We start from the raw sequence: 14,352 nt of genomic DNA on the forward strand, positions 1-14,352 counted from the left end.
GAGATCTATCAGCTGTCATTGCTACAAACTGACCAACATACTGTGCTACTGAGATCAGATCCATGGTATTTTAATATCGAGGTAACAATAATATGTCGTGCAAGAAAATAATCTCTATATTCTAGGATGACAACATGTTGATTCTTATAAACATGAAGATTTTATATAACAAAGAACAATTACATGTGTCCATAGGATAAATGGTACATGTATCAACACGGGGGAAGCCACCGATTGCTGGAACCTGTTTCTTTTCATTGAACGATCACAGTGAGGATTCTGGTAGCAGCAGAGGTCGTGCATTCACCCTGCTGCACGACCACTACAGATAAGCCCTTTAAATATTATTATAACCTTAGCAATTCTATTATTTTATTGTGAAGAATATTTGTTTTACAATTTCTTACATTTCATCTTCTGAGGAATAAATCAGTACATGAAACAGAGCATATCCTCAAAAATTTATTAAGTTAATACAGCCTTTATTAGCCAATTACAAATGTATCCATGGAAAGCCAGGTACAGAATTCTCAATATAAGAAAACTCACTTAAGAACATACATATTACATGAACAATAAATATGTACTGGATTATTAATACATTATATGGATAGAAAGAATTTAATCACCTTTTAATTTGGAGAGAATATGTATATTTACATTCATCCATTCTTACATCTACTATACAATTAATAGGCAACAGTCACGTTCATATACATATTCTGAGAAATTCCCTGTCCAATTTATTAACATAACGTACTCTATAAACAAACTTTACACAGTTATATAACAAGGTGTCAAGTACAACATTGGTAGACTGAATATGGAGATTTTCATCTTCTTACAAGTTGGGAAAGGGCGGGGGATGGGGGTTAAAATTAATTCAAGAATTAGCAGGCACAGGAAAGGGAAATACTGAAGTCATCTCTACTATTCCAGGGACGCTTACAATACAAAATGCAATCCTCATTGACGAATGTTAAAATTAGATCCTGGAATTTTTGTAAAGATGTTAGAGGCACAAAATGAACCACATTTCAGGGTTTTATTATCTTTTAGACAGTGCTCAGCTGTTACCCTGTAATAATTCCCTAGCAGGTTTGAACGCAGAGTCACAGGACGGCATATCTGTGATGCTCTAGTTAAAGGCATGGCTTGAATATTTTGGAAAAGTGTATGTAAAAAGATTCTCCACCTAATCTTTTTCCCTAAAAATAAAGAGTTTGAGATGGTGCTGATGCTTCCATTGTTTACTATCAGCAAGGTCAATTCCTCTATAAAAGGGATTCTGGATTTGTTTTTTTTTTTTTATTTTTTTTTCAAGAAAAAGAAAAAAAAGGGAGAATTGGCAGGCAAGGCTTTAACACAACCATTATTTACCTGTTGAATCCATTGCCGCTCAACCATCATCTCCCCATGGGTCTTTGCTTACAGGACTATAGTAGTGACATCCAGTCTACAACATGTGACCACTACAGCCAATCAGTGGTCATACACAGGTGGACATCACATGACTGCGGAGGCCAGCGGTTGGCTGCAGAGGTTAAATTTTGTGAATGGGCTGTCCCTAATCTAATTCTTTGAAAATAGTCCACCAAGGAGTGGCTGCTGTGGAGAGACAGGGTCTTCAATAGAAAGTTATTTTGTCATCTTAAAACATTACATACCTGTTTTCCAATTTTGTTGAAATCAGACAACGCCTTTACGTCGAATATGAGCTAACACTTTTTAATGGATTTCTCAGGTAGCACATTACTATCAACAAAGTCTGACTTAAATTATAGAGGTTATCTAGGATTCAGATAAACAGGTTATCCAAGATTAAGGGGGGGGTTTGGAAATAAAACATGTTTTTTTTCCCCTATAAACTGCTCCACTTTTACAATGGCTGTATCTGGTATTGTACCTCATTTCTATTCAAGTAAATTGGGCTGAGCTGCAACACCAGTCACATGTCACAGACAGACATGGCATTGGCAACGGGCATAAACCAAGCCCATTTTTCTGATTTTGGACTAACGCTTTGTTCCCCCCTCTATTCTTAGCTCAATAGCAATTCTAGGAAAAGGGGGACAGCACCTTGGCAGGCCCACCATTATTTCTTTACCCTCGGTTACGGACAGGCATTGTTGTCAGGGGTCAAAATGTTGAATACATTAAAAGAGAAAAATTAGGTGGAGACTCTTTTGTGCTCCAAATTCATCTGCATGTTTCAGCTAAGAGTACTGTACCTTTGTAATGCACACTCTCTATCAAATATTACCAAGAGGGCTACACTGTAGGGACGCACGTATGTTTCATTATACATACATGCCAATCATTAGAATCTATGGCCTTGTTGCAAACACAGTACCGGAATATATAAGTGTTGCATGCATAGATTTCTGTGATGTGTAGAGCAGCATGTAAGACTCGACCATACAGTACAGACCACATGATATTAAAGACACAAAGTGTGCATTAGCACGCAACATTGAAACAAAAGCAGTTTGTAGTCTGATGTATATTACTATAAAGAAACACAACAGAAGAATGAACAACCTACCTTCACCTCTAGGGTCATAATCTATAAAGATACAGTATACAGTAGGTGCGAGAGATAAAATCCACAGTGGTTAGCTCCACAATTATCTGGCTGAGAAAGGTCAGCAGCACATGATGTTAAAATGAAAAAAGTTGACACATCAAAGTAGCCTGATAGAGTAAAGAATAAAATGTAGGAAAATGCAATAAAACTATGGAGATTTGTTTTCATACCCTGAATGCAGCAGTCATATCTCATACAGGCGGTAGAGATCTCACACAGGACAAAGGTATATAGCACTTGTCGTTACCAAACATAACGTGACAGCGATGCTTACACAATTCCCTGGGGGGGAAATATGTACAAGAACATGTCACTAATCTGATCTGGAGCAGTAAAACCAACATGTTCCTCATTTGTGTATCGAGTGGGCTGTATAGATGATCCCACTAAATCCTGCACCCTTGAATAAAAGTTTACAAAAAACAGTTCTAACAGCTCACCATACCTGCAAATCTTCATCATCTGGTACCTGGTAGTTAAAGCCACAAATCCAAATGGTAAAAAAGCCGGCATGTGATTCTCCTGGTAAGAAATGACCACTTTATTTCTTCACAAAAATCATTAAAAGATCACAGAAATACATAGATGTTTTAATGATTTCTTTGGCAGAAAAAAGTGGCAAATTTGTGTTTATTTTAAACAAGGAAGATGGAGTGGCGGGTTTTTAAATATCTGAATAAAAGCTGAGCTAGGAAAGAGGACAGACAAGTGCTATAACATACACGCTGCTCACCCATTGAGGTTATATGTGCAACGGTCGGCATTTTCAGTGCTGGTAATCACAGAATACCAGTGTTATCTTTCATCTGATCACCACATTTGAGACTGGTGAAGGAAAAGTCCGATATGTAGTTTACATCCAGTGTCACATTAAAGGCATTAAAAATGTTCAAATGTAGATACGATAGTGCAAATATGAAACAAAAGCTTCCTATAAATGTAATGACATATGGTGAATGTTAGAACACACACAGATTACATGAGGTCTTATTCTTATTCTCATTAGCTTTAATACCTTTGCAAGCCCTTAAATGGTATAATGAAGCAATGATTTCATTGGTAGACAATAGCAGCCCCTTTTCAGCCAGTGCAGAGAAGCGATAGGCATAATTGTAACTGAAAAAGTAATAACGTTCTTCTGCAGACGGTTCCCAGAAGCCTGTGCACATGAATGCTGGTGCGGTCGTTATACTTCCAAGGATAAAGTGAATATTTCCAAGGATACAATGAGGCAGAGGTGTCATTTTAAAAAGTTTCATCGTCATTGCAGCTGCTTGTCCAGTGGCCAAAAACCTCACAGATATCGCAATATGGACGCTCTTCTTTTCTGTTACCGTGGAAGTTGGAATGAGGTGGAGAGTCTGGCAACTGAGTCTGCGTAGGACAGTCTTCCGTGTCATGGAGATCAAAACAGTCACAAATATCGCAGAACAGACGAGGGGGCACTTTCTTTTTGGCTTGGGTACCATTCAAACTGAAAGACAGCAAGGCAAAGTATTTACATTCAGTGAATAGGGAGATGGGAATCTCCTTTTGTGACACAGGTTCAGGCATGTTGAAATCCAACATGTGTGCTTCTGGTTCTGGCCCCACTTATTTCTGCAGGTTCGGACATCTGATGTCACCTCAAGGCTGGGGCTAGACGCCAAGTTTAACCATATCGTCAGCTGCACTGCCAAAGATTGCTAGGTGTTGCTGCTGCATCACAGCTAATGGGGTCGCATTGCAATCCTGGTGTTTTCACGTCCGTTTCCCCCAGTTAAGCTAAAATGGGTAAAGCGAGGAAGTGATGCCACAGCTTATAAAATTCATGACGAGTTGTGGCATACCTTACATCAAAAATCTTATTCCAATCCCTGACTGGAGTAAGATTTGTTGCAAGATGCACCAGATTCATTAAAAGGCATATACCGGGTGAGTCATAAAGGACGGACGTTTTTAAACTAATCATAAAATCGTTAAATATAAAGGACGGATGTATTTGTATACTGTTACCGTGAACTCACAACGTTATATCGCCATGATAAATAACTTCTTTGTTCCTGAGTTACGACGGCAACATATCCCCATCTCTAGTGTGTGGTTTCAACAAGATGGGGCAACGGCCCACACAGCCGGAGCAACAATGAACGTTCTTCGCCCTCTCTTCCCTGGTCGCATCATTTCCAGGTTTGGCGATATTAATTGGCCTCCTAGGTCCCCAGACCTGTCCATGTGCGATTATTACTTATGGGGTCACCTCAAATCACGTGTATACAAGCTTAAGCCTCGATCATTACAAGAACTGAAGGAAGCTATTCGAGTGGAAGTTGCCCAAATCGACAGAGTTGTGTTGGAACGTGTTGATGCCAACTTCCAAGAACGCCTTTGGAAATGCATCACTGATAATGGCCACCACATGGCAGATGTTGTTTTCCACACTTGAATTTGTCAAATGCTATTAGTATACGTAACCAAATCTGTGAATACATTTATATTTAATAAATATTTAACGATTTTATGATTAGTTTAAAAACGTCCGTCCTTTATGACTCACCCGGTACCTCCTAATGAATCAGGAGCTTCCTACCTCAACACACCCTTCATCAAGACTGACGGGAACAAGGTATTGATAACTCAGGGCGAAAGTGACTAATAGGACTAGTCAAGGGGGCACATCAACACCCAGGTTTTGCTTGACTGCCAGGTATCTCCCTGTGTGTATATGGAAAGATCGGTCAGTGAATTGATACCAGAGGAAGTAGTAGTCAGAGCCTGCCCTTTAAAGGGAACCTGTCACCTATATTTCATGATATCATGTAAAGATAACGTTGGTTTCCGCACTTGCGCATTGTAAAGGCTACCGGCGCCTGCACAGTGTGCTTTGCCCAACTGTGGGTGAAGCATTTAATCGCTACTGCACATGCGCCGGTATTTTCCAGCGCGGTCTATGCCCCGGAAGTCTTCACATGCATGTGAAGACTTCCGGGGCATAGACTGCACTGGAAAATACCGGCGCATGGGCAAAGCATACTGCGCAGGCGCCGGTGGACTTTACAATGCGCAAGCGCAGAAACCAACGCTATTTGTGCTATTCACAGATGAAGATTACGTGCAGCAAGCCGAGGGGGGGGGAGATGGCGACTAAGCCACGCCCATCGGACCAGACCGCGGCGATTTGCATACATCCCCAACAAGATCAAAAAGGTATTTATGCCTCAAAGGTGCGGGGTTGGGGGAGTCAAAAGCCCTAAAAGAATCCTTATGGGACGCGCAATTGGGTGATATCTTTACATGATATCACAAAATATGGGTGACAGATTCCCTTTAAGTAGTCTTCTTAGTCATCTTGTGTCAGGCTTCAAAGTATGTCTTCTATAAAACTGTGCAGCACTTCAAATCAAAACATAGATATTTGTAATGATGAAACTCATCTCCGATTCTTGTGGACTGTGGTTAGGGCAGCTGGAGTCACCTGGCAGAATCTTTTTATCCTCCAATATTTACTTTTTATGCAATCTTAAAATTACTAACCAAAGGCTTAAGACCCTTTCACACTGTGGGGCTTATGTCTGAGCCCCCCCCACACCCCCAGGCAAAATGGAATTCGGGCGTATGCGCTGACGGGGCCATAGACTGTAATGGTGCCAAAAGAGTTAACACGTGCTCTGTCGTCACCATTTTCGTGCCTATATGCGTACCAGAGGTGGACACTCAGTCAGAGTACTAAACCGAGTTTGGGGATGAATGCAATGTAAAAGGGCCCTTACTAGTCAAGGTATTAAAAAACTACAGATACCTGTCATGGTTATCCATATCTTCCACATTGTTTCCATTCAATGATGCTTCGACCATTTTGTCAATCTTTTGTTTTAGATCATCATTTTTTCTTTGAAGGTCAATGATGACCGAATTGAGAAAATCGATCTTGGACGAAAAAAAACAAACAAATCAAAAGACAAATTTCATGCTCTCTCACACACACAATACAAATACTTCAGGATCATACAATAATTCATTGTATTAATCTAATGGTTAATAAGTCCTAAAAATTATACACAAGATTATTGACTAAACATCTCTTCTTAGTTGATAGTGTCAGTGTTTGAAAGCGCACTATCAAGGCAACAATTAAGTCCCATGTCGTCACTGTATACAGTAAGTTCCAAAGGGGCTGTGAAAAGTACTATTGTGACTTAAGAGAACAAGTACAGTCACCAACTCTGCAGATCTGGCAACATCTCCCGTGAGTACATACACTTTATCAATTTGCTCTATTGGATAAATATGATTATAGGCAAAGGTTGACACAATAGCGAAACGTGCGTTGGGGTCTTCCTTCCCATGTCTGCTGCAGGTCTGTCTTTTGTGTCTGACTTAGCACATTATATCTACTTGGTTTACTTAATGTAGTGCTTATGGTCAGGATTTTTTCGTATACTTTTATATCATTGACATACGTTATTGTCTTACAACATTGGACATCAGTTTTATAACATTGAATATCACTTTTTTATGTTAAATATACTATGAAATTCTAACACAATGTTCTGAAGTTTAAGCACTATGCACTTTATGTAAACCTCTCCTTTTTGTAGGCATTTAGGACTAATTTCAGCCTGGCCTTATCATTATTTATTTACTACCTTTATGCCTACCGTATTTTCCGGCGTATAAGACGACCCCCAACTTTTCCAGTTAAAATATAAAATCTTCTCAAAAGTCGGGGGTCTTCTTATACGCCGGGTGTCGTCTTATAGGGCGGGTGCGGAGCAATCTGCGGTCACCACATATGGTGGGGGAGAATGGTCCCGATGACAAGGTGAGGGGGCGCCTCACCGGGAAGGTGTAAGTGAAGTATCCCTATTACCTCATTGCGGCAGCGGTGCTCTGTGCGGCTCTCTGTGCTGGAGGGGCGGCGGCAGCTCTTTGTGCAGCGAGGGCTGCTCCGCCGGCATTTCGTCAAAGCCCTGAGGCCCCCGTAGCTCCATTGCTGCAATGCGGTGGCCTCCGGGAAAATGGCCGTTGGGGCGGCACATGCTCAGATTCAGATCTCGTCTCGAGAGACGAGATCTGTATCTGAGCATGCGCCGCCCCCAGTGGCCATTTTCCTGGAGGCCCCCGTAGCTCCATTGCTGCAATGCGGTGGCCTCCGGGAAAATGGCCACTAGGGGCGGCGCATGCTCAGATACAGATCTCGTCTCTCGTCTTTGACAAAATGCCGGCGGAGCCCCCCTCGCAGTACAAAGAGCTGCCGACGCCCCCCCAGCACAGAGAGCCGCACAGAGCACCGCTGCCGCAATGAGACAATAGGGATACTTCACTTACACCTTCCCGGTGAGGTGCCCCCTCACCTCGTCATCGGGACCACTTCCCCCCACCATATGCAGTGACCGCGGATTGCTCCGCACCCGCCCTCTAAGACGACATCTGGCGTACAAGACGACCCCCGACTTTTAAGAATTTTTTCAGGGGTTAAAAAGTTGTCTTATACGCCAGAAAATATATTATTTTAAATCACTACCAATATAAAACTTTAGATTTTTTTTTTAAACTTTTTTTTATTATGTTTTAAATGCATACAAAAAACTAACGGATGTACACTCACTGGCCACTTTATTAGGTACACCATGCTAGTAACGGGTTGGACCCCCTTTTGCCTTCAGAACTGCCTCAATTCTTCGTGGCAGAGATTCAACAAGGTGCTGGAAGCATTCCTCAGAGATTTTGGACCATATTGACATGATGGCATCACACAGTTGGCGCAGATTTGTCGGCTGCACATCCCTGATGCGAATCTCCCGTTCCACCACATCCCAAAGATGCTCTATTGGATTGAGATCTGGTGACTGAGGAGGCCATTTGAGTACAGTGAACTCATTGTCATGTTCAAGAAACCAATCTGAGATGAATCGAGCTTTATGACATGGCGCATTATCCTGCTGAAAGTAGCCATCAGATGCCTGTTCTTAGCTGAGAGGAGTGGTACCCAGTGTGGTCTTCTGCTGCTGTAGCCCATCTGCCTCAAAGTTCGACGCACTGTGCGTTCAGAGATGCTCTTCTGCCTACCTTGGTTGTAACGGGTGGCAATTTGAGTCACTGTTGCCTTTCTATCAGCTCGAACCAGTATGCCCATTCTCCTCTGACCTCTGGCATCAACAAGGCATTTCCGGCCACAGAACTGTCGCTCACTGGATTTTTTTTCTTTTTCGGACCATTCTCTGTAAACCCTAGAGATGGTTGTGCGTGAAAATCCCAGTAGATCAGCAGTTTCTGAAATACTCAGACCAGCCCTTCTGGCACCAACAATCATGCCACGTTCAAAGGCACTCAAATCACCTTTCTTCCCCATACTGATGCTCGGTTTGAACTGCAGGAGATTGTCTTGACCATGTCTACATGCCTAAATGCACTGAGTTGCCGCCATGTGATTGGCTGATTAGAAATTAAGTCTTAACACACAGTTGGACAGGTGTACCTAATAAAGTGGCCAGTGAGTGTATGTAACAGAGCATTTGAATACAAGAAAATCGTTCGGTAATTAATCAATTACAGGTTGTATGACATTTGCTTTCAAACAAAATCTCTTTTCGTGTACAACTAGTATGTAGCAATACAAAGAAAAACAGATTTTCTTACAATATGACTGTACTGTACTAACTGCAAAATTTTCATCATTTCGAAGAATTAATGCCTGTACATATAATCCTATTTCCTTTTAGTTTTAACGTAAAAGTGAAGGTGTAGGAGGGAGAAAGGGATAGGGTGATAGGAAAGTCTTTCAAACAGGGGGAAAGGTGGAGATGGCATCTGATTCCAATGTAAAACAGAAGGCCTATAGGGGTAGTTGTGTGAGTCATGTATTACACAGCTTACCTTTCAATCGAAATCCAAGACCACCTTCCAAAGTACTTCAGTTACTCAGTGCTCCTGAACTTTGAATATTCAAAACTTTAGATTTCTTTTTTTAGGAGTGTCTATAGACCTTTTTATTACCTACCTGCATGGCACTTAGGTGTCTCTTCCTTTTGTATTTTTAATTGCGTTTATATTGAATTTATACTGATTTTTTAGATTACTTTCTGTAATAAAAGTTGTTATATATTTTACATAAGCTCTGGTGTCCATCTCCCTTTTTTGGTTTTCTAATAGTATTAAATGGATGAGCTTCTTGTTCTACTTCTATGCCTCTTTTTGGGTTACATAATTAAGATGTGTGCTACTTTATATTATACCCCGATATTAGTGCGTTTTACCACACAATTGGTGGTCTTGTATTTATTTCTATGTAGCTACATAGTGGGCCCCAAGAATGGTTTTCTCTGGTGGGCCCAAGGTGCTCCAGCCCGACGCCGATTGTAAGGTACAATCTATGCAGCTAATAAATGAATTCCGGATCCCCGCACTCTTATGACAGGATGATTAAATCTCTATTTGGATTATTACAAACACAGTATTTGTTAACATTCATAGGAATGCTGCAAGGGTCAAAGACTCTCCTTGTATATGAGGATGTTGGCACTGGCAACAATAATTGCAATCTGCTTTTGAAAGATTTCCAAAGTTTGGTGCATTTGTAAAAGCAACACAATTGCTTTCGTGACCCCTAATGTAATCCTGCATAAACAGATGTAAAATACAGCTCATACCTGGCTTTCCATGGATGACTTTTCTTCCAGGTACTGGCTATTGAATGAGCCATCACCTAATTTACATAGAAAATAAGGATTAATAAATAAATTAAAACATGGAAATGGAAAAATGACATAAAGTGACAAGTACATTTCTTCTTTTCAGATAAATAAGCTTAAACATAGGTTTGAATTGAGAACTAAAAGTCCCTTAAAAATAAATTTATAACAATAATATAATGCCTCTCCACAGTAGGATTAGGGGGTAATTCTTCTTTGTATTTACAGTATTTTACAGTATTAGGCTGGTTTCACATTAGCGCTTTTTAAGCGCACGCACGGCCGGGGGTAGCTCCGCCCCCGAGCCGGCTCTCTGCCCGGCGTGCCCGCCCCTTGCTTGTAGCGCCGCCTCCCAGCGCACAGCGGCGCCTGCGATCGGCGCACCCTATCTTTAGCATAGGGTGCGCAGATCGTGCGCAGGCCGTGCGCTAGTTGCGCTTTGACCTGCGCTGCGCACTTTTGACGGTGCGCCGTGCGCGCCAAAATCAAACTTTTCGGATTTTGGCGCGCACGGCGCACCGTCAAAAGTGCGCAGCGCAGGTCAAAGCGCAACTAGCGCACGGCCTGCGCACGATCTGCGCACCCTATGCTAAAGATAGGGTGCGCCGATCGCAGGCGCCGCTGTGCGCTAGGAGGCGGCGCTACAAGCAAGGGGCGGGCACGCCGGGCAGAGAGCCGGCTCGGGGGCGGAGCTACCCCCGGCCGTGCGTGCGCTTAAAAAGCGTTAATGTGAAACCAGCCTTACAAAGAACTCTGTATGATTTAAATGCACTTTTGCTTTTTACTTATTTAATTACAGCAGGGTTTTTTTCATCTTGTCTTTTGTAGGTTTTGTTTGTATTTAAATTGAATTTAAGTTTCATGCTGTGTTACATGTTGTCATGTGTTTATAAAACGTAAAAGGTTTAAGACAAATTACCTGATTTAAAAAAAAGGCATATATAAAATGATTTTATTAGTAACAAAACAAAATCTATATTAAGAAATACAGTAACTACCCATAGCAGGAGTGGCCAGGCTCTTTGTAATGTGTTCATACAAATTAGATGAATATCAGCAGAACCACCTGACCATCTAATGTGTATTAATGTGATCCAACTTTACAGACAGACAGCAGATGTCAAGGGGAGAAAGATGGGGCATGCTTCATCTTTACTTCTCAGTAGACGTAAGCTACCACTAGCAGCGCCTGACAGCAGCTTGCTCTGCTCCTCCACATTGATAACTTGTGCATATATGGATTTGTATAGGGTGTGAATTGTTTGAGTAATAGCAACAGCTACAGACTCATGCTGGTGGGACTGTGGAACAGATAGTGCTGCTAACTGTTAGGCTGCGTTCACACGTTCAGGTTTTTTCGCGGCGGTTTTTACCGCGAAAACGCAAAAAACAGCATCCCATGCAATCCTATGGGATTCCGCAATGCTGTGCTAATGCTGCGATTTTCCCGCGGAAGAATCGCATTGCAGAAAAATTTGCAGCATGCTCATTAATTTGCGGAATCACGGCGATTGCGCCCACATAGGAATGCATTGTTCTGCTTACTTTACGCATGTGGCTGTGCCCACCATGCGAACAGTAAGCAGAACATTTGCGGATGGTACCCACGGTTTGGAGGAGAGGAGACTGTCCTCCGGGCTGTGGGTACGATATCCCTGTAAAAAATAGAATTAAAATAATAAAAAAGAAAATCGGGTTATATTCACCTTCCAGCGTCCCATGCAGTGTCACCAGGCTTCAGCGATACACGCGGCAGCTCCCGGTCCCAGTGATGCATTGCGATGACCTTTGCAGACGTCGCGTCTCGCGCATCGCGACGTCAAATGTCATTGCCGCAATGCATCACTGGGAACGGGAGCTGTCGGAGCATCGCGGAGGACTGGGGACGCTGAGCGGGATGTCGGAAGGTGAATATAACCCGATTTTTTATTTTTTTTTAATTATTTTTAACATTAGATCTTTTTACTACTGATGCTGCATAGGCAGCCTCAATAGTAAAAAGTTGGTCACACTAGTCAAACATGTTTGCCAAGTGTGACCAACCTGTCAATCAGTTCTCCAAGCGATGCTACAGATCGCTTGGAAAACGCTAGCATTCTGCAAGCTAATTACACTTGCAAAACGCTAGTTTTTCCACGGGAAAATCACAGGAATTTAAAATGTGATTTTCCCGCGGAATGGAATTCTCGCGGTAACTTCCATGGGAATTCCGCTATGTGTGAACCCAGCCTTAGGCTTTTTTCATGTTTGCAGTTTCTCTAGATTGCACTTTATGACCTCTTTGGTATGTGTATGCCAGTTCTCTCCAGTTATAGTGTATGTGATGATGAATGTTATGGTTGATATATGTCCCAATTAAAACAGTTGAAGAGTAACCATCATTTTATTTAATAAATCAACAGTACACATACAAATAAGAAACTGTGTAAAGTATCTTATCTGAGAAATGTGCTTCTTTCTCCTCCTAGATTGATCTTTCACTCTCAATTCATGGGTAGATAGATTTTACCAGTACCTAATATTCTCCTGAAACAACAGTTATACTTCTCCATAGAACTTTATGAGCACCACCTGTCATCTATCTCAGTCATGGGTAAAATCACTGAAGACAGATTTTGTCCATGAATTTAGAATATTGTAGAATATTGAGAAAGAAACAGCAGTTCAGGAGGGGAAAATAAAGCAGAATTCTCTGATAAAGATATATTACAAAGCTTTTTATTTTAAAGTGTGATAAATATAAATTAAAAAGATGGCTAATCTTTATGGGTGAAATTTCTCTTGCCAAGACTTGTTTCTATGCATGAGGAATTGACATGCTGTGGTCTGGAGAGACAGGCTGCATGTCCGTCTCCACGGGTGAGCAGTGGGTGTCTGTGCACGCTAAGTGGACATGGGATGTCTTAGGGTACGTGCACATGCTGCGGATTGTAGTGCGGATTTCGCCGCGCGGATTTTGCAAAATCCGCAGGTAAATCTGCAGGTCAAAAGACCTGCGGTTTTACCTGTGGATTGCTCTGCGGTTTTGCCCTGCGGTTTTTAATCTCCTCAATGGAGGAGATGGCAAACCGCAGCGGAATCCGCAGAAAGAATTGACATGTCAATTCTTTCTGCGGTTTCAAAACCGCAGAAAAACCGCTCGGAAAAATCTGCACTGCGTTTTTTTATTCCCATAGGGAATAATGGTACTGTACACCGCAGCAAAAACTGCTGCGGACCCGCAGCAGCCGGAACCGCAGCAGAATCCGCAGCGTGTGCACACACCCTTAAAATCCCATCCACTATGCTGTACCATCTGGACGCTGCGGGATGGAGGCTGCACAAGTACGCAGTGTCCAACCCGCAGCGTTTACTGATCGTCTGCACATACCCTTATTCTCCCAAAATTCCTGAAGGCTGAATGACTCAGTGAGAAGCAGCATTCTCCTGCTCCTCATCTTTACGAAAAGGCTGTAAACACTAGCAACAAACCATAGACTTTTGGAACGTGAGGAAAACTCATAAAATTATATAGTTTCAGAGAGCCACATGTGCTGAGAATTTTTGAAAAAGGCTTTGGTCTGAATTTCTTTGACAGAGTATCGTACATCAGGCAAGCATATAGTTGTAGCAATGGGGGGTAACAATGCTGAAGTCATCTCATTAAAGGTTTCTACTACTAGTAGTTCAAAGAAGTAATAAAGCAATTAAAGTTAAATTAAGTCATCACAACAAAAAGGTAACTTGCTTCTCATTGCTAAATGCAGCATGTTGATATGATTGAAGGATTTGGGGACAATAGTGTCATAAACCAACAGCTCCATTTCGCTCTCACCCGATGGGTTTGGCAGGTTGCTGAGTTGTGTTTTGTTCTCATCCAGTTCTTTCTCCAGGCTTTGCACTTTTTTCTCCAGCTTGACTTTTTCAGACTCCAGTGACTTTACTGCTGACTGTAAGGTTTTTGCAGATTCATTCTCTCCTCGAAGCAATATAATCTATGAAAATACAATAAAATATTGAATGAGTCCTTATGCATTTTAATGGTATAACTGTTTAACTAGACACACAATATACCAATATTGCCACCTCAGGAATATTGGGAGTCTTCAGTAGAAT

General features: G+C 41.8%; 1 protein-coding gene across 8 annotated transcripts in view; it reads right to left on the reverse strand.

Annotated features, from left to right (window-relative positions):
* Nucleotides 1-449: 449 nt before the first annotated feature.
* CLIP1 (CAP-Gly domain containing linker protein 1) overlaps nt 450-14,352 on the reverse strand; it is a 231,158-nt gene continuing 217,255 nt past the window's right edge. For all 8 annotated transcript variants that reach the window (XM_073586024.1, XM_073586022.1, XM_073586020.1 and 5 more), the window contains 4 exons: nt 14,072-14,231; nt 10,216-10,271; nt 6,366-6,493; nt 450-4,061 (listed from right to left, as the gene is read on the reverse strand). In XM_073586024.1, coding sequence (XP_073442125.1) covers nt 3,833-4,061; nt 6,366-6,493; nt 10,216-10,271; nt 14,072-14,231 — 573 coding nt within the window. In that variant the 3' untranslated portion in view covers nt 450-3,832. The remainder of the gene's footprint in view (nt 4,062-6,365; nt 6,494-10,215; nt 10,272-14,071; nt 14,232-14,352) is intronic.

This window comes from Dendrobates tinctorius, unplaced genomic scaffold, assembly GCF_039654945.1.
Source record: "Dendrobates tinctorius isolate UK_male_01 unplaced genomic scaffold, ASM3965494v1 ptg000090l, whole genome shotgun sequence".
NCBI classification, from domain to species: domain Eukaryota; kingdom Metazoa; phylum Chordata; class Amphibia; order Anura; family Dendrobatidae; genus Dendrobates; species Dendrobates tinctorius.